The sequence below is a fragment of the Aquarana catesbeiana genome, linkage group LG01 (genome assembly GCF_042186555.1).
Source record: "Aquarana catesbeiana isolate 2022-GZ linkage group LG01, ASM4218655v1, whole genome shotgun sequence".
NCBI lineage: Eukaryota > Metazoa > Chordata > Amphibia > Anura > Ranidae > Aquarana > Aquarana catesbeiana.
This window is the reverse complement of record NC_133324.1, coordinates 318,257,915-318,276,540: the sequence shown is the minus strand read 5'-3', so window position 1 is coordinate 318,276,540 and position 18,626 is coordinate 318,257,915. Positions and strand designations below refer to the sequence as shown.

The 18,626-nt window shown below is 43.7% G+C and overlaps 1 protein-coding gene across 3 annotated transcripts in view; it reads left to right on the top strand.

Annotated features, from left to right (window-relative positions):
- Positions 1–18,626, top strand: part of USP30 (ubiquitin specific peptidase 30) — a 51,224-nt gene that overhangs the window by 15,031 nt on the left and 17,567 nt on the right. For all 3 annotated transcript variants that reach the window (XM_073629953.1, XM_073629961.1, XM_073629943.1), the window contains 5 exons: positions 4,170–4,273; positions 8,213–8,311; positions 8,503–8,545; positions 12,543–12,637; positions 12,762–12,821. In XM_073629953.1, the coding sequence (XP_073486054.1) occupies positions 4,170–4,273; positions 8,213–8,311; positions 8,503–8,545; positions 12,543–12,637; positions 12,762–12,821 (401 nt within the window). The remainder of the gene's footprint in view (positions 1–4,169; positions 4,274–8,212; positions 8,312–8,502; positions 8,546–12,542; positions 12,638–12,761; positions 12,822–18,626) is intronic.

Sequence of the window (18,626 nt, the reverse complement as noted above, 5' to 3'; positions counted from 1 at the left end):
TATGTGTGTGTGTGTGTATATATATATATATATATATATATATATATATACACCATCCAGCATGGTACCAAGAAAGGGAAATTTCCCAGACTTGCTCTAAGAATTTTATTATATGCCTATTTAATGCATGTCATTCTCACTAAACATAATTGATCTTAAAGAATAAAAAAAAAGTAAATAAATGCATGTCTTTTTGCAGGTAAAAAAAATTGTATTTATTTTATTTTTTTATTAGGAGCCTGGAAAGCATTGGACTTGTGATCAGCAAATCATGGGGGCAATGTAGGGTTTCCGGCAGACTGTCAGTGTAAGCTGTCTACTTGTACCTCGTATGGGCAGTCAGTTACACACAGGAACCATCAGTGAACTACCTGGAGCACTCATCAGTGCTCTGGTAGTTCAATGAAAACTACAAGACGTCAGCTGCAAAGGGTGACGGTAGTTGTAGTTTTTCCTTTCACAGAACGCTATGAAAGAATGACGAAGCTGGATAGGCAGAGCCCTGCACGGGCACGTTTTTTAAAAATTGTGCCCGTGAGTTCAAGGAGAAGATCCCTGGTTTGCTGTCACTAGAGGTGCCGGATCGGGGGAGGCTGCAGCAGTTCCACTGTAAAATCTAGGGCAACGTGTTCCCAAAGGTGAACTTATCCTTTCAAAGAGAAGTATGGCCAAAGCTCTTTTGGCCATACTTCTCTTCTCAGTCACAGGAGTGCACTTATTTTTACATTCCTGTTACCCAGATTTGGCCAACAGCAGGCTAAAGCCTGCTGTTTGCTGATGTCACAGAGCCAGTCCAGGCTGTAAAGGGATCCTGACAATAATGTCAGAATCCACCCAAATGCCTGACCGTCAGCTGGCTCAGCGTCTCAGCACGCTGTTTAGAGATTGAAGCAGCCACTCCCGTCCCCTTCACAGCCTGCCACTCCAGTGAAGGGCAAAGCAGAGAGTCGCTGACTTATAGTCAACACTCTCTGCTCACTGAAGACTGAGAACTAAGGGATCATGTGCTCACTCAGTTCTCGGTCTTAAAGCTGGCATGGGACAGATGCAGCATCCGACCAATGGTGCAGCCACATACAGTAGGTGAGAATGTTTTTTTTTTTTTTTTTTTTTATTCCGCACTTTTCCTTTAAAGCCACGTGTTTACAGTAAAACAGAAAAGTGAAAAATAAGGTTGTGTGTGTGTTTTATTAGATCCTATTCATTATATGGTGTTTTTTTATTGGACTCTATTCATTATTTGACTTGAAACTAAGCGTGAAAGCCGGTGGAGAACAGATACTACATGCTTGACGTGGAACTTAAAGTGAAAATTCTGTCAAAATCAAACTAAGGCTAAACCTGCTCCTGTCCGCATTTTAAGACTATTCTATCTACCCTATGAAAGAAAAGATGCCTATACTTACCTATTCTGAAGGGGCTCTGGTCTGGTCACGTGGCCTCTCCAGCGACGGCTTCAGTGTACATAGCTGACAATGGCTGAAAATGCCTGTGCAGTGATGTCATTCATATAACAACAAAACCCGGGGAATGCCCAGGAAAAAATTCCAAGCCTACTTACCACCAGCTCGCAGACAACCAATTGACCTGTCTAACAGTACGCGTTAAAAACAAGGGTTCACTCCGCACGCATTTGCAAACGCATGCGTAAGCCACAGAGCCACGTCACGGCACCCTGTAATCTGTGGTCCTAACACTAAAATTTAGGTGTCCCCACAGTGGAGGCACATGCATTCTAATGGATAAGTGAGGGCAGGTGAACTGAAGGGAGCCCACCCCTCCTTTAAAGGTACAGGACACACCAAACACCCAGCAGGTAGCACAATGGCTGCAAAGGTGCTGGTGCGTTGCTGGACCAATACACACACCCACGTGATTGCAAAAATCTTGCCACCACCCTCACTTATAGCTGGCTATCGCAGTAAGAGGCATTGGAAGGCATTGATGTCATTCATAGGCTTACTATGGGGCAGCCGACAACAAATGCCCCTCCTCTACATTGAAGCCAGCGTTTGGAACTGGTCATTTGACTGGACCAGAGCGGCATCAGAAAAGGTAAGTATAAGCATCTTTCACAGGGTAGATAGAATAGGCTTAGAATGGGGTGGGAGTAAATTTAGCTTTAGCTAGATTTTGACTGAACTTCCACTTTAACTGTATCTGTATGTGAGCACCACAAACTGAAAATGCTATTTAATTAATTTTTTTTAACAGAAAAGTTTTTATTAATCTCCATCGGGGGATGATTTTCAGTACATTATACAATTTAATAAACATAAAAAAAGGACCATAAAATCAAACAGATGACAAATCGACAGATATTACAACAAAGTGTAAGACATAGTAGCCAGCATGTTATTTACATGTGTTTCTTAGTATATAGCATCAGTATTGCGTTCTTGTGCAAAAGGGGCTAAGGTTGTCTTTAATTCAAGGGATAAAATGTCATAGGTATGAATAGTCCTATCCTGTACCAACCATATTTAGCAATAATGGAATTTTAAGGGATTCCCTAGGGGGGTGAGAGGAGTGGGGGGGGGGGGGGACACCGAGGGTCCCGAGCATGATCCACCCAGCTGTACAGACTGGGACAGAGTGGGGTCCTCTCGCATTATAAACAGAATTTTAGCTATCAGCCCAGTCACCCCAGATCTTCTCGAACTTTTGCGGGCATTTACGACTCGTATATGTAAGCTTATAAAGTGGAAGGGTAGAGTCAATAAGCTTTTTCCACTGCCCAAGCGTTGGGGGCTGCGGCTGCTTCCATTTCGTTAGGATGGCCTTTCTGGCATAGAATATCAGTAACCTTTTGTGAGTATTTGTGGTAAAATATTGTCACAGACACCGAGTAAGAGGACAATTTAATTTATTTTTATTATTCGGAGCAAACTCGCTCATCCATTTATGTCTCCATTTATTTTCTTGAGATATCAATTTGAAAAATACCCTCTAGAATTTCTGGGCATGGCCATCTTGTAGGGGTGCAACGGATCAAAAATCTTACGGATCGGATCGATCCTCGGATCAGAGTCACGGATCGGATCATTTTCGGATTAGCAAAAAAAAACAAACCACACAAATCTTGTTACACCCACCGGAGTTTTAGATTTAAAAGCTATTTTCAACACAAAACCGAGCTTATATGCATAAATACAGTATTTGTGCATATAAGCTCAGTTTTGTGTTGAAAATGGCTTTTAAATCTAAAACTCCGGTGGGTGTAACAAGATGTCCGCTTGCCCCCTTCTCACTCTATCAGTATTGTACTGTGCAGGAGTATGGGGTGTAGCAAGATGGTGGCGACGAAACGTCACTTCCTGTCGAGACAGTGGCCGCTTCCGGGTGTACTAAGATGGCCGCCGGCTCCGGAGCTAGGCCGAAGCCGCGGCCTTTCCTATGGCTGAGGCCGAAAAGTGCTCCGCGGATCGCGGGTGTGCCGATCCGCGGAGGGTGATCCGTACGGATCACGGATCGGCAACGATCCGTTGCACCCCTACCATCTTGAGTAAGGGTAAATGATTTGTGCAGTATTTACTTTCTGGAATCCATCTGTCCTTAGCTCAGGCATGCAGGAAGGAGGGCCTGCTTAGCTGAGAAAACCCCTCCTCCAGATGAAATAAAACAAAAATAAAGATTTCTGGGATGTATGCTATTATTTTGGCCTAGGCCAGTAGCCAGGAAGAAACTGACGAATTGTAAAAAAAAAAAAAGTTAGACAAGTAAAGAAATGATACCTTCCTATCTATTTACTAAGGCTAGTAGATAAGGATTAGAAATAGTTAATGTTGATTGAGAGAGTTTAGTTTTGCTGCTTTCATTTTTAAATGCATACAATCACATAGTAAAGCCAAGCTGTTATATGGGCTGCCTACCAGGTTTTTTCACTAAATCCCTTAATGACTGTGGTTTCATATTCAGTTATCAGCTGTGGGCAAAAATCATGTGTTTTAACAGGCATGGTAAATTTCTTGAGACGTTCACTTGCTAGGCCAGTCCCGTACCCACTGACATTGAATTCACCATGCTACCCCTACTGAACCTTTCCTTTGCAGGAGCCTTCAGAAATGCTAGTGACCAGGCATCCCTCTCCTCTTACTCCCAGGAGGCAGTGCTCACACTGAGAAAATAATCCACATTTTTTTAACGTTAACACACTTTTGTTTCCTAAGCTTTATCTAACCAGGAGGCTGCAGAAGAAGAGGTGATAGATGCCAGTCCTCTCCTTGATGTTCTTCGGACATTCAGGTGGCAAATTTCTTCTTTCGAAGAGCAGGTTAGTGAAGTGCTACTTCACTTTTGATATATTTTGCTCCGGCAGCTACTTGAAATGTGCACATTTCCTTTAGCAGACTGGCTTCTAATCATCTTACTTAATTTTAAATTATATATGTATATACGGTAAATATATATATTATATTAAATTATATATGTGTAAATATTATATGTGTCTTTGAAGCATACACAAACCTAATCAATCTACAGGAAAAACTAACTAAGTGGGACTTTAAATGAGGACATTTCTAAAATGTACCTCCATCCCCAAAATGCATATAAAAAAAGAACACAGAAAGGTAGGGGGGTTTTTGTGGGACTTTAAATGAGACAGGCCTGGGAAGGTAACACAACATGGTAATAATGAGAATATCTGTTGATTGCGCCATAAATGCGACCACATCGTGTTGCATAGTAATAATTACATAAACGGTAAGTTATAATAAATCCAGGAGCCTTTATTCCATAATGAGATATATATTGTTGAAACATCATAAAACAACATAATAGCATAGCAGCCTATTATGGTCAATATGGTACCATAGTAAGAGTTCATCAGACTGATATTTGCATGTGACTGCATCGTAGTATCAATAATGTCTGGTGAATGGACCACACTCATGACCACATAGCTTGCATAGATACAGAGTAAAAGAATATGACATATGAAATAATTGTTCCCTGAGTATGAACCAACATAATAAGGTGACCCATTAACATAGCAGCATGATGTGGAACGCAGCGGTGAGGTAGCAATAATTCAATTATGAAGTTGTGTGTCTTCACAGTAATAAAGTAACATAACAGTTGGTGGGATCCAAACGGCGTCATCTGGTAAAAGTGTAGAGGGGCTGTTAATGTAAATAGCATCTAAGAGCTCTACGCGTTTCATGGATCTTTCCAATCTTCAGGAGCAGATGCAATATGTAATGTCTATAAAAGATGTAAGAGAAATTTTCAGGGGCTAATCACAGGGCAGGTCGAAAAAACTGTTGTAGCATGATCCCAAAGTAGTAATAATAGCCAAAAAACCATAAAGGGTTACTTACAAGGAGCCTGTGTAGGTGGGTGGAGGGCCCCAAGGGTGTGAGCCTGTCAGGGATGAAGGTCAGGCAATCCCGGGAGCTGAGGTGGTACCTAGAGGGCGACTTTGTAGGGAATTGTTGAAAGTGAGAATCGCGTCTTAATGTTATAAAAAGATAAGAAAATTTAAAAGTGACTATAGAAGGAAAACAATAGGGAGTAGGAGTATTGGAGGCTGAGAAAGTGTGTGTGAATACGGGACCAAACCATGAGGTGTAGCGGTTACAGTAGTGAAGGAATAAACAGAGAGAACAGAGAAAATTATACCAATAAGTGATAATGTGATAACCGAACAGGGAGAGTATAGACAGAAGGGTGAGAATTACATGTATGTGCCTGTGCCATAGGAAAGAGTGTAACAACAATAATAGAGACCAAAAGGGGTCATAGTATTACCTGAGCTTCCCAGAACACCAAATTGCCAACAAAGTGGCCACCGGTAAGGGGTGTGTTAGCAGGGAATGTGTATCCATTTAAGGGGAAGAAATACAAATTGGAAACGCCGCAGGTAGGTAACCACCAACGCCACGTGGGCGGCTAGAGTAAAGAAGAGTGACAGCTATCGGAGCCGAGCCATGCCAGCCCGCAGCCGGCGCTTCTTATAGACGCTTAGGTGGACGACGCACAGTGTCGACGTGATGGCGTCATAACGACGTCACACGCACGACGCTGGGAGCGTGGCGTCGATGCGTGGTGGGAAGTCCGCCCCAACCCCCACGTGATAGGGGAGGGGGAGGGCTCCCAGCACGCATCGCAGCTCCCGGGATTGCGATCCCCGGCAAGGAAACCCACCCAGAGGCCGACCATACTCCCCACACACAGGGTAATGTCCACAGGGAAATAGAAACAGTTCAAGGTATAGGATGGTAATCTAGGTATTAAATAAGTACCTGTCTCTGGGGAGAAGCCTCAAAAAGGGGGAAAGGGAATTGTAGCGAAAGATATTAAGTTGTACAAGTACTAATGATGGAAAATACCAAAATAATAGACGTTAGAATAACACTTACGATCCTATCTACAGAAAAAATGGAAGCCTCACTGAAAAAGTAAAAGCCTAAATAGCACTTACATTGAATGCCACCAAAAAAAAAAAAAAAAAAAAAAAAAAAAAAAAAAACAGGCCTGTCTCATTTAAAGTCCCACAAAAACCCCCCTACCTTTCTGTGTTCTTTTTTTATAATCAATCTACAGCTCTAATTAAAATAAAACCTGAGATCCAAACATGATGGTCCTTGTTGAAGCATTTTCTATTATATGGTGACGACACTGTCAATATTTTTCCAATAGCTGTCACCATTAGGAAAGAAAAGATAAAGAATGGCATACAGCTGTTTCTGGAGCGCATGCATGTAGACAAATGGCAATTGTTTGATATTGTTAGCAAACAAAATAATAGTGTAATAGTAAAATAAGAGATTTAGTATTAAACCCAAAGCAAACATTTTATTATATTGCATCTTACCAATTCTTGTTGGGATGGCTGCTAGAAATCATTGGGCCCCCTAACCCCGCCTCCACACCCCCTCCTGGGCCCCTCTGTTGATGTGATGGGGCTCAGGGAAATGTAGTTTAAGTCCTCCTGGCAAGCAAGTAGGAGTGGTGGTGTGGTCTAGTAAAATTAATGTATTAGTTTAGGCAGAAGTTAACAATAAAGCTGCCCGGGTCCCCCTGTTTAGCTGATGAGGCCTGGGCCCAGTACAACTGGACCAGTTGTATACTGCCTTATCTAGCGGCATTAGTTTCCTTTTTTAGGCTTTTTTTCTTCTGTTTTCATCTGTTAATCCAGCCAACAAGTTTCTTGTTTTTCACAGCACAAACTCTCCAGCAGAATGCATCAGTTTACATGGATGAGACAAACCACTTAACACTGACAGGGGTGATTAATGATCAGCTTTTATTCATGTAAACCTTTATCCCAAAAGGAAAAACTGCTTCTGAAGCGTGAGCTGAGCTGAAATTTGGCTTCAGTTTGTTAGTGGTTCAAAATCTTCTAGTACATCTAACACCGCAGCCCCCCCCCCCCCCCACCAGACTGACAATGCTGCTGTCTGCTGTGCTTCCTATGCTCATTCCTCCAGAAATATGTCTCACTAATACTAGAGGTGTGTTTCTGACCAGATCACCAGGTGAAAAAAGCCAAAGAAAAGAAACTGATGCAGCCACCACATGTAAGGATTGGTAAGCTGCAATATATTACATTTTTGTTTTTGGGTATAATACCAGTTTAAAGCAGTATTACACCCAAAAGCAAACATTTATTATACTGCAACTTAACAACTTTTAGATGTGATGGTTGCATTTGTTTTCTTGTTTTTAGGCTTTCTTTCTTTTATTTTCACTTGAGGATCCAGCCAGTAAATCTGTTGTTTTTCAGAACAGGTTGTTCTGCAGATGTAGCAGTTACAGGGTTGAGACAAACCATTTATCGCTGACAGAGGTGATTACAAGGGTCAGCTTTTATTTATTTATGTAAAACCTTTATCCCAAAGAGAAAAAATGATTCTGTAACCGCTTATAAACTGTTAGCAGGAGTTCAACTTCAGTTTGTTAGTGTATCTAAATCTGGTAGTGCATCTAAGAATCCCCTCCCCCCAGATTAACAGTGCTGCTCTGCAAAGGTTGGAGGGGAAAAAAGCCTAAAAAATGAAAACTAATACAGCCACTACATCTAATGAATGGTAAGCTGCAACATGTTACATTTTTGGTTTGGAGTTTAATACTTCTTTAACGGCACCCTTCCAAAATAACCTAAAGCCCCCAAAATGAAAAAGAGCATCCGTTACTGCAGCTGCTTTTGTTTTTGACACAGGGCTAAAAGCTGTCTTTCTATAATGTGGCATGCTCTTTGTTTACACAGGATGCACATGAATTATTTCATGTGTTGACATCATCATTAGAAGAAGAGAGAGATCGTCATCCCCATGTGCCACACCTCTTTGACATTCATGCCTTGGAGGTTAGAATTTTTTTATATTCAGATTTAAATGATTTGCTTTACTATTTATAGAATAATCTGTTATGTGTGGCACATCATGTTCTGCCTGTCTCGTTTAGCTATGATCAACAGATTTCACCAAAGCACAAAAACATTATTTTATGTTCCTAATTTAACTTGTATAGAGCCATTCAAGAATACTTTCATTGCAGGTCACCCAGGTTTGTGAACAGCAGATTCACTGCAGAACACAAGGTGGGTAATGTTCAATCTGTGAAGTCTTTTGCTTATTACAAATCAACTGAAATGACATGGCAACTGAACTAGGGTAGCCTATCAATGTTTGGTTATTTATGTATAGGTATTTCAGTGAGAATAAGGCCGCTTACACACGGTCGGACTTTTCGACCGGACTGGTCCGACAGACTTTCCAGCGGACTTTCGACGAACTTTTGACGGACTTCCGACGGACATTTTAACGAACGGACTTGCCTACATACCATCACACCAAAGTCCGACGGATTCGTACGTGATGACGTACATCGGACTAAAATAAGGAAGTTGATAGCCAGTAGCCAATAGCTGCCCTAGCGTCGGTTGTCTGTCGGACTAGCATACAGACAAGCGGATTTCTGGGTCCGGCGGAGTTACAGCGTAAAGATTTAAAGCATGTTCCAAATCTAAAGTCCTTCAGATTTGCGACGGGAAAAGTATGCTGAAGCCCACACACGATCGGATTGTCTGCCGGATTTGGTCCGTCGGACAAGTGTGGTCGAAGAGTCCGACCGTGTGTACGCTGCATAATGGGAAGTAAAGTCAGGTGGGACAGTTGCAGTCTGCTGCCCAACCTGGCTGAAGTGTATTGTGTGGAAGGTTAAAGATATTCTATGACATACAAAGTGCATAATAACACACAATTTTAAAATCATATTTACATATTTTTAACAATAGATTAGTACAAAAAAAACAAAACTTAAAAAGCAATTTTATAACAGTTCAAATATAGTGTTCATAAATACAGACATCCATAAAATGGCTGCAGCTCCTCCAGTCAGAGTATAATAAAACTGGAAAGAGATAAAAAAAAGAAAACGGGGTGCCACCATCTAAGTGAAGATTTTATTATAACCAATTATAAAATTAAAATTGAACGCCTTACCGCCTGTTGTTTCTGTAGGATTTGACTATATCTAAGTCCCCTTCTCGTTTTTCTTTAAGGTTTTTCTTACTCTTCCATTTATTGTCAATACTCTTAAGTTTTTCATTGCCTGAGGCTTTTTCCACAAAACTAACATGTTGGACAAATCTATTTTACTTATATTATGCGTGTCGTGGACTCTGGCAACAGTCTCGTGTAATGTAACACCTACATGGACAATGCTAACCTCCACGAATGACATATATTGTCCTTGACCTGTTACTTACAGTGGAATTCTAGACAATTTTGCCATGCTGACTAGCCTTTCTATACCTATTGAATCCACCTTTTATCTTTGGATCCTGTTATGTTCACTTGTCTGTTCAAAATACTTAATAAACATTTTATTGAGAAAAATAAATAAATGCACTGGCATTAAAAGATGGGTAAAGGCACATCAGATAGTCCATGAACATCTGTAGAGTACAGCTGGAGAGAAGCCAAATACCTCAGAGTAACCCCTGGAAGCGGCTGTAATATCATTCAGAGTACCCCATGGAAGGATGGCAGGAAGCACCCGGGCGTGAACTCGCCAGCGGGAACGCACCAGTGGCCCCAGGACCAGAAACTGAGTTCCCTCTGCTGAGTTTCCGGTTCTGGGGCCACTGGTGTGTTCCACGCTTGTGAGTTCACTCCCGCCCTATTCCAGGCTCAGCTCTGCATCATCCGGCCACTCTTCCATGGTGTATTCTACATGATATTACAGCTGCTTTCGGGCGTTATTCTGCAGTACCTGGCTATTATACTGCTGTACAGATGTTCACAGACTATCTAATGTACCTTTACCTACAGTGGGTATAGAAAAGAATCACCCCCTTTAAAATTACCACATTTTGTTGCTTTGCATCCTAAAATGAAGACAAACAGTTTTTGTTTAATCCAGCTGGATTTACTCAGTGCAACTTATAACATCCTAGTAAAAGATATAAAACCAACATGTCAGAAAAGAATTTAAGAAATTCAAAAACGGAATAATTTGGAAAAAGGATCACCCCCCCCCCTGTGTCAGTATTTTGTTGAACCACCTTTTGCTTTAATTACAGCCTTTTGACTGTTGGGACATGTTTCTACTAACTGCACATCTAGACTTTGCAATATTTGCCTACTCTTCTTTGCAGAACTGCTCAAGTTCAGTTAAATTTGATGGTGACCGTTTGTGGACTGCAGCCTTCAAGTCCTTCCACAGGTTTTCAGTGGGGTTTAAGTCTGGACTCTGACTAGGCCATTCAAGGACATTCACCTTTCTCTCCTTCAACCACTGTTTTTTGCCGTGTGCTTTGGGCCATTGTCATTTTGGTAAAGTGAACCAAGGTAAAGGTAAACTTTTTCTCGTTGACAATTTTCTGGCAGAGGGCAGCAGATTTTCCTTTAAGAATTTAAAAGTATTTTGCCCCATCCATTTTTCCTTCTATCCTGACATGTGCTCCAGTCCCTGCTACAGAGAAACACCCCCATAACAGAATATTACCACCACCATACTTTGCTGTAGGAATGGTGTTATTTGGATGATGAGCTGTATTGGATTTTCACAGACATATCGGTTGGTGTTGAGGCCAAGAAATTCAATTTTAGTCTCATCTGACTATAAAACCTTTTTCCATGTGGCCTCAGAATCTTGAAGGTGTGTTTAGGTAAAGCTCAGTGGTGACTGCATGTGGCCTTTCTTTAGGAGTGGCTTTTATTTTCCAACCCTCCCATACAAGCCACATTTGTGGAGAATTTGTGATATTGTCACATGCACACAATGACCACTCTTTGTCATAAATGCCTCTTGGTAGCCTCTCTGACCATTTTGCTCCTCGCTCTTTCATCCAATTTGGAGCGACATCCTGATCCAGGAAGGGGCTGTGTTGTACCAAATACCTTCCACTTCCTAATAATAGACTTCACTGTGCTTCTATGCATTGATAAAGAATTTGAAATTTTGTATCCATCTCCTGACTTTTGCCTGTCCACAACTTTTATCCTGGAGACAGTGCCTTACCATCAATAGTTGATTGTTTGCTTCAGTGAACTGAAATGCTCCAGGAAAGCTCCTTTCTTACTGAGCTATTTAAAAAGACCACAGCTGAATGTCAGTAAGTTTACAGGGCATTTTTAGGAGGGGGGGTGTGATCTTTTTTCCAACTCAGTGATTCTGTTTCCGATTCTTTTTTTTCTTTTTCTGACATGTTGGTGTTATATTTTTCACTTGGATGTTATAAGTTGCACTGAGTAAATACAACTGTATAAAATAAAGACTGTGTTTGTCTTAATTTCAGGTTGCAAAGCAACAAAATGTGGTTATTTTAAAGGGGGGGGGGGATTCTTTTCTATACCCACTGTATCTTTTAAAGTGAGTGCAATTTTATTTTTACGTTGGTTATGATAAAATCTACACTTAGATGGTGGCGCTCCCCTGTTTTTTTTTTTTTTTTTTTTTAATCTCTTTGCACTGTAATAGATAATTTTGTTTCTGAAGTCCCATTTTCAGAATCATTCCATTCCTCCGCAAGGCTCGTTACTTGCAGCCAGCTTTCGGGCTGTAGGTCACTGAGAGTCAATCACATCAGATATGGATCCATTCTTCAACCCTACTTATAACAACACAGACTTCTCTTTTACAGTGTTAAAGGCGAATAGCCGCCAGTCTGTGACCACAAAGTTCATTTCTAAATTTGGAAATATTTCAAAAGCTAAATAGTTTGCTGTTACTGTCTTACTGTCTGCTGCTTACTATTGCTGAATGTGTCTCTGTGTCTAGCTAAAACAGTTGCTCTGTGAATTCTATTGCTGTTTTGTTGCCTTCATAAATTAGGTAACAGTGCCCACACACTAAGTATAGTTTTCTTTTTAACAAGCTCAAAGTATGTTTCTGTGTAATAATTGTTCTTGGTTTCAAGTACTCAATATTGCCCTTAGTCCTTTGGGGCCTTAAAATTGCACTCTATTCTTGATTTTGGATCATCGCCTACATGGACTTGGTCATGCTAACTTTGCTCACTATAGATTGTCTATCATTTTATGGCTTGGCTGGCAGTCATGGAAAAGTGGTAAGATTTTATTCTCTTCTAGGAGTAATAAACCCTATCCCTAGACATTGGAAAACTCACCACCCTTTTCATGGAAGATTGACTAGTAACATGATTTGCAAGAACTGTCAGCATCAGGTAAGAATGTATCATTTTAAATTTGCTACTATCATTGTTTTAGAATTACCTTTGTCAGTGGCATTATAGCTTTTTTTCAATGCGTCTAATAACTTTTTATGTAAATGCAAATTTTTTCGTGTAGAGTCCTATGCGATATGACACCTTTGACAGCCTGTCGTTGAGTATACCTTCCGGTGCACGGGTAGGTATGCTGCTATACTTCTTTTAATCAAAATGTAATGGTTTTGGGTCTGCCTCATTATACTGTAAGTGCGGGAATCTGCTGTAGATCAATGACACCCGTCACTAACTAGATGTCCTCAGTCTTGAGAGCTGAATGATTCAGGGTGTCATTCAACCCAAAGGACTGAGCACAATCTAAGGGTCGGCAGAAATTACCTTGGGGCGGGGGGCCGCAATTGCTTAAATGAGAAGTTGCTAAATGAGAAGCTATAATGGTTTAGGGTTAACTTAATTTCTCTAGTCATCTTCCAGGACGGCATAACCTGAGAGATGACTGGTCCACCTGACAGGAAACACAATCAACATACAAGGTTAAAAGGCCCCTCCCTTCCCCCTGCACCTCAGTTCTTGATTGTGTTTCCCGGCAGCGAAACGTTTGTTGTTTTTTCTCAGACCTGAAGCTAGGAGCGGATGGTCCCCCCCCTGAGGGCTGGACGCCAAAGCCGGGGTGGGTGGCGGGTCCAGCCATGGCCCTGTCCTTCTCAGGGGGTCTCCCCAATGGCCGGGGGAGAGAGTCTTCCCCGGCAAGGAGCCCCCCCGGGTACAGAGGGGTAGCCCGGAACTCCTGTGAGCACATACCTCATGCTTTTTCCTTCCACCCAGTCAGGTACGGAGGTGATGAAGGAACTGGAGCTCAGGCTGGTGTCTAGGCCACAGAGGGGGTAGAGGACGCCAGCCAGGTCGGTACCTTGGTGCCTTGTAGGGCTGGTGGAGGTCCTGGACTTCATAGGGAATGCTGAAGCTCCTGTGTATGGAGCAGGCTTCCCAGGGTGGAGTAAGATGGCGGCATTTCCGGTTCCGGGCGCTGTAACTTCCGACTTCCAGTCTATGCCAAAATGGCGGATTCGGACACTAGAGGCCAAAATCCTCCCTCAGACAGCGGCTCTCCAACAAAATGGCGCCGATCATCGGTGTATAGGAGAAGACACTCAGCGCTCCAGGGAAAAGCAGGAGGCCTCACGATACTCCTCTCTTGAGGTCGGAAAACCTCACAAAGCAGCAGATATGGATGGAGAGGAGGTAACAGCTGCAACCTTAGCCCAGGAAGAGGCCAGTGGTGGTGAGTCCTCTTCCGTTTTTTGTGGTGAAGTAAGAGGGGTCTTACCTACACCATAGGGGGGGAGTGAGAGAGAGACACACAGAAAAGTCTTAGGAAACTGGTTAAAGTTTGGACTTTGTCTTTTTTGTCTCCCTAGATCCTGGCAGCTCTGCTCAAGGGGCTCACAAGATGAAGGGCAAAAATCCCCCTCCTCCCAGGTCAAAAAGATGTGGGAATTGTAATGATAAGCTCCCACAGGACCATGGGAAACCTTTTTGCTATAGGTGCATACAAAAACTGTCTAGTAAGGAAACCTCACAGGTTATGAGGGACTTCCTTGCGGTACAGTCAAAGATGCTTTCTACCCTCCAGTCTATTAAGACTGCTATAGCACCTAAAGCGGAAGATAGAGAAATCCTGTCCTCTAGAGAAGGCACTTCCTCTCAGGAAGGTTTTTCAGACAGGGGTCAGAAAACCTTGCAAGGACCCCCTTCCTCTGTCACTTCGGGAGTTGAGGAGTTTGAGGACCCAGAGGAGTCCGAGGAGGACTCATTAGAGGAAGGTGTAGACACAGACGCTGACAGCCAGGATAGTGACAGTCCTAGAGCTAGTAGCCACCTCTTTCCCGTGGAAGACATGGGGCAGTTACTTAGGGCGATCTATGCCTCTGAGGATATCCCAGAACCTCCGGTTCAGGTGTCGGCCCGGGACAAGATGTACAGGGGTTTGGGAAAGCCTCAGTCCAGGGTGTTCCCAGTTCATCAGGCTCTAAAGGAGGTGATTTTGAGAGAGTGGAAAGACCCGGAAAGAAAGGTTCTTAGACTCAAAACTTGGAAGAGAAGGTTTCCTTTTGGGGAGGAAGAAGAGCAGAAATTCTTTAAAACCCCTAAGTTAGACGCAGGCCTGTCGCAGGTTTCTAAAAAATCTGACTTGTCTTTTGAGGATTCAGGGAACCTAAAAGACCAAATGGACAGAAGGGCGGAGGCGCTTTTGCGCAGAGCATGGGATTCCAATGCGGCTGCCATGGCTCCTGCTTTGGCATCAGCATGCGTGGCAAGAAACGTGGATGCATGGTTAGGCATACTTTCTAACCATGTTTCTAAAGGCAGTGATTCCAAAGAAATCACAGACTCGTTAGAAATAATAGGTAAGGCTGTGGCATATTTGGCAGATGCGGCTGTGGAGTCTGTCAGGAACACAGCCAAATCTGCGGCCCTCCTTAACTCCGCAAGAAGGGCAGTCTGGGTCAAATCATGGGAAGGGGACCATATGTCTAGATCAAGGCTATGTGGTTTGCCCTTTTGAAGGTTCACAACTCTTTGGACCTGGCCTGGATCAGGTGCTGTCAAGGTCAGCAGAAAAGGGAAAAAAGTTCCCGGTCAAAGCTAAAGGAGCAAGGGGCAGGAAGTTTTTTCGTCCCTCCGTTAACCAGGGTCAATTTAAAGGAAAAAAGGATGCGAATAGGAGGTGGGGAAAGGGAAAGAGCGCACAAAAAGGTAGTCTGCTCTTTTCTGGACCTAAAGACGCCACCAAGCAGTCTAAGTGACGCCAGCATCAGGGTAGGGGGGAGAGTATCCCACTTTGTCCCTCAGTGGAAGAGAATCTCCGAAAGCCCCTATATCTTGCAGATTGTAACAGAGGGATATCGGTTGGAGCTTCTCTCCCCTCCCCCTCAAAACTTTTTTCTGACCCGTCTCCCCAAGGAAACTTCAAAAGCTGCAGGGCTGTTGGACAGCTTGCAGGGATTGGTGTTCCAGGAGGTGATCATCCCCGTTCCACCGGAAGAGCTTTACCAAGGGTTTTACTCCCATGTATTTGTCGTTCAAAAACCGTCAGGGAAATTTCGCCTGATATTAAATCTCAGGAAGTTGAACAGGTTTTTGCGACAAAAGAGCTTCCGGATGGAGAGTATATACACGGTGCGCAGGCATCTATTAAGGGGTGCGTTCTTAGCCACGATAGATCTAAGGGATGCTTACCTTCATATCCCGATCACCATCGAACACCAGTCCCTGCTGAGATTCGCAGTCTTACGTGCGAAGGGATTCAGCATTGGCAATTCTGAGCTCTTCCCTTTGGATTAGCTGCAAGCCCAAGGATCTTCACAAAGGTCCTGGCGGAGGTTGTAGCTTACCTACACCTACAGGGGGTGTCCCTTATACCCTACCTAGATGACCTTTTGGTATACGGGCAATCCCTAGAGCAGGTGGAGATAGACGTAGGCAGAGTGATTTTCACTCTGGAGTCCTTGGGCTGGATAGTAAACAGAGAAAATTCTTCTCTGGCACCGTCCCAAATAAAAGTGTTCCTGGGATATCTGGTAGATACAGAGGTTCAGAAACTGTTTCTTCCAGAGGAAAAACGATTAAAGGTGGTTACAGCAGTATCCTCTTTAAAAGAAACCAGGGAGTGCTCTCGCAGGCATATCATGAGGGTCCTAGGTCTGATGACCTCGTGTATTCCAGCGGTTCCTTGGGCTCAGCTCCACTCCAGGGAGCTGCAGTTCTTCCTTTTGTCCTCCTGGGACAAAAGGAGAGAGTCATTGGATGCAAGGGTGTCTATTCCAACAAGAGTAAGGACCTCCCTAGATTGGTGGCTGGATCAGGACAAGCTCAGGGTGGGCTTACCCTGGGACCAGTGGAATCCCACAAGAATCACTACCGATGCAAGCGCTTGGGGTTGGGGCGCTCACCTGGGGGACATCCAGGCACAGGGGGCCTGGACGCCTTCTCAGGCAGGGGCATCCTCCAACCACAGAGAACTCTTGGCGGTGGGCCAGGCGTTAGTATCCTTTGGAGACAGGATTCAGGTCTTAGAGATCCAAGTCCTGTCAGACAATGTGACAACGGTCTCTTACCTGAATCGTCAGGGGGGCACCAGATCCAGGAAACTACTGAGTCTAGTCCTGAACATCTTAAACTGGGCCGAAGAGAATCTTCAGTCCATATCGGCGGTTCACATAAGAGGAACCGCCAATGTGGTGGCAGACTTCTTAAGCCGGCAACCCATCCTTCAAGGGGAATGGGAGTTAAATCAGGAGGTCTTTCTCCAGATAAGTCAGATGTTCGGGACTCCGGATATAGATCTTTTTGCCCACAGAGGGAACAAAAAAGTGGATCGTTTTTTTTCTCTCAACAGAGAAGGGGGATCCCAGGGAGTGGACGCTCTGTCTCAGGACTGGGACTTCCACCTAGCATACGCTTTTCCCCCACTAGTCTTAATACCACGGGTCTTACAAAAATTGGCCCGCTCAGATTGCGGACTGATCCTTATAGCCCCATGGTGGCCAAAAAGGACCTGGTTTGCCACTCTGAAAAAGTGGTCAATTTCTCCTCCGCTCAGTCTTCCAATCAGACGAGATCTTCTCCTACAGGGGCCAGTCCTCCACCCCGACCCGGGATTCCTCAAACTGACGGCATGGTTCTTGAGGAGGAGATCCTTAGGGGTAAGGGGTGCTCTGATAGGGTAATTGAGACCCTCTTGGGCAGCAGGAAGCTGGTCACCAGGAGAATCTACTCCAAGGTGTGGAATTGCTTCTCACAGTGGTGCCGTGATAAGGCGGTGTCTTACCCTTCAGTACCAGTGGTACTGGAATTTTTGCAAGCAGGGGTGGATCAGGGGATCACCTTGAGAGTACAGATAGCAGCGTTATCTGTATTTTTGGATCAGAGGCTCGCAGTAGAACCTCTGATTAAGAGATTTCTTCTGGCAAGGGAGAGGGTAACCCCTGTCAGAATGAATGTATTTCCTCCATGGAATTTATCTCTGGTTTTGGAGGCGCTGACGAAAGCGCCCTTCGAACCAGCGCAAGAGATTTTCAGTTAAGTTTTTGACTCTTAAGTTAGCGTTTCTGTTGGCCATAACCACGGCCAGAAGGGTGAGCGACCTACAGGCCCTGTCAGTGAAGGAGCCTTTTCTGTTGATTCTGGAGGATAGAGTGGTTCTTAGACAGGACCCACTATATCTTCCCAAGGTCACATCTAAGTTTAATAGATCTCAGGAGATCACTTTACCCTCCTTCTGTGATAATCCTAAAAATGAGAAGGAGAGGAAATTTAATTTATTAGATGTCAGGAAATGTTTATTGACATATCTAGATAGAGTAAAGGACTACAGAAAGTCGAATCATCTTTTAGTTTTATTTAGCGGCCCTAGAAAGGGAGGGCAGGCGTCTAAATCTACTGTGGCTAGGTGGATTAGGCAGACAATAACATTGGCCTATGGGCAGACCGGTTCCCCAGTACCAGGGAACCTTAAGGCCCACTCAACAAGATCCTTGGCGGCCTCCTGGGCAGAGAGAGCTGAGGCCTCGATAGAACAGGTCTGTTGCACAGCCACTTGGGCGAAGCAGGATACCTTTTTGAAACATTATAGAGTGGAAGTGCTGTCGCCCCAGGATCTGACATTTGGAAGGAAGGTGCTACAAACGGTGGTCCCGCCCTGAGGTAGGCCTTGAACTCCTTGTCCATCCTCTCAGGTTATGCCGTCCTGGAAGATGACTAGAGAAAATTGACAGTTACTTACCGATAACTGTTTTTCTAGGATATCTTCCAGGACGGCAGGCCTACTTCCCACCCATGTTTTAATATAAGTACTACGGGAAGAGTTTCTCTCTGTCACCCGGATAACCTATTACTTTGGGAGAACTGAGGTGCAGGGGGAAGGGAGGGGCTTTTTAACCTTGTATGTTGATTGTGTTTCCTGTCAGGTGGACCAGTCATCTCT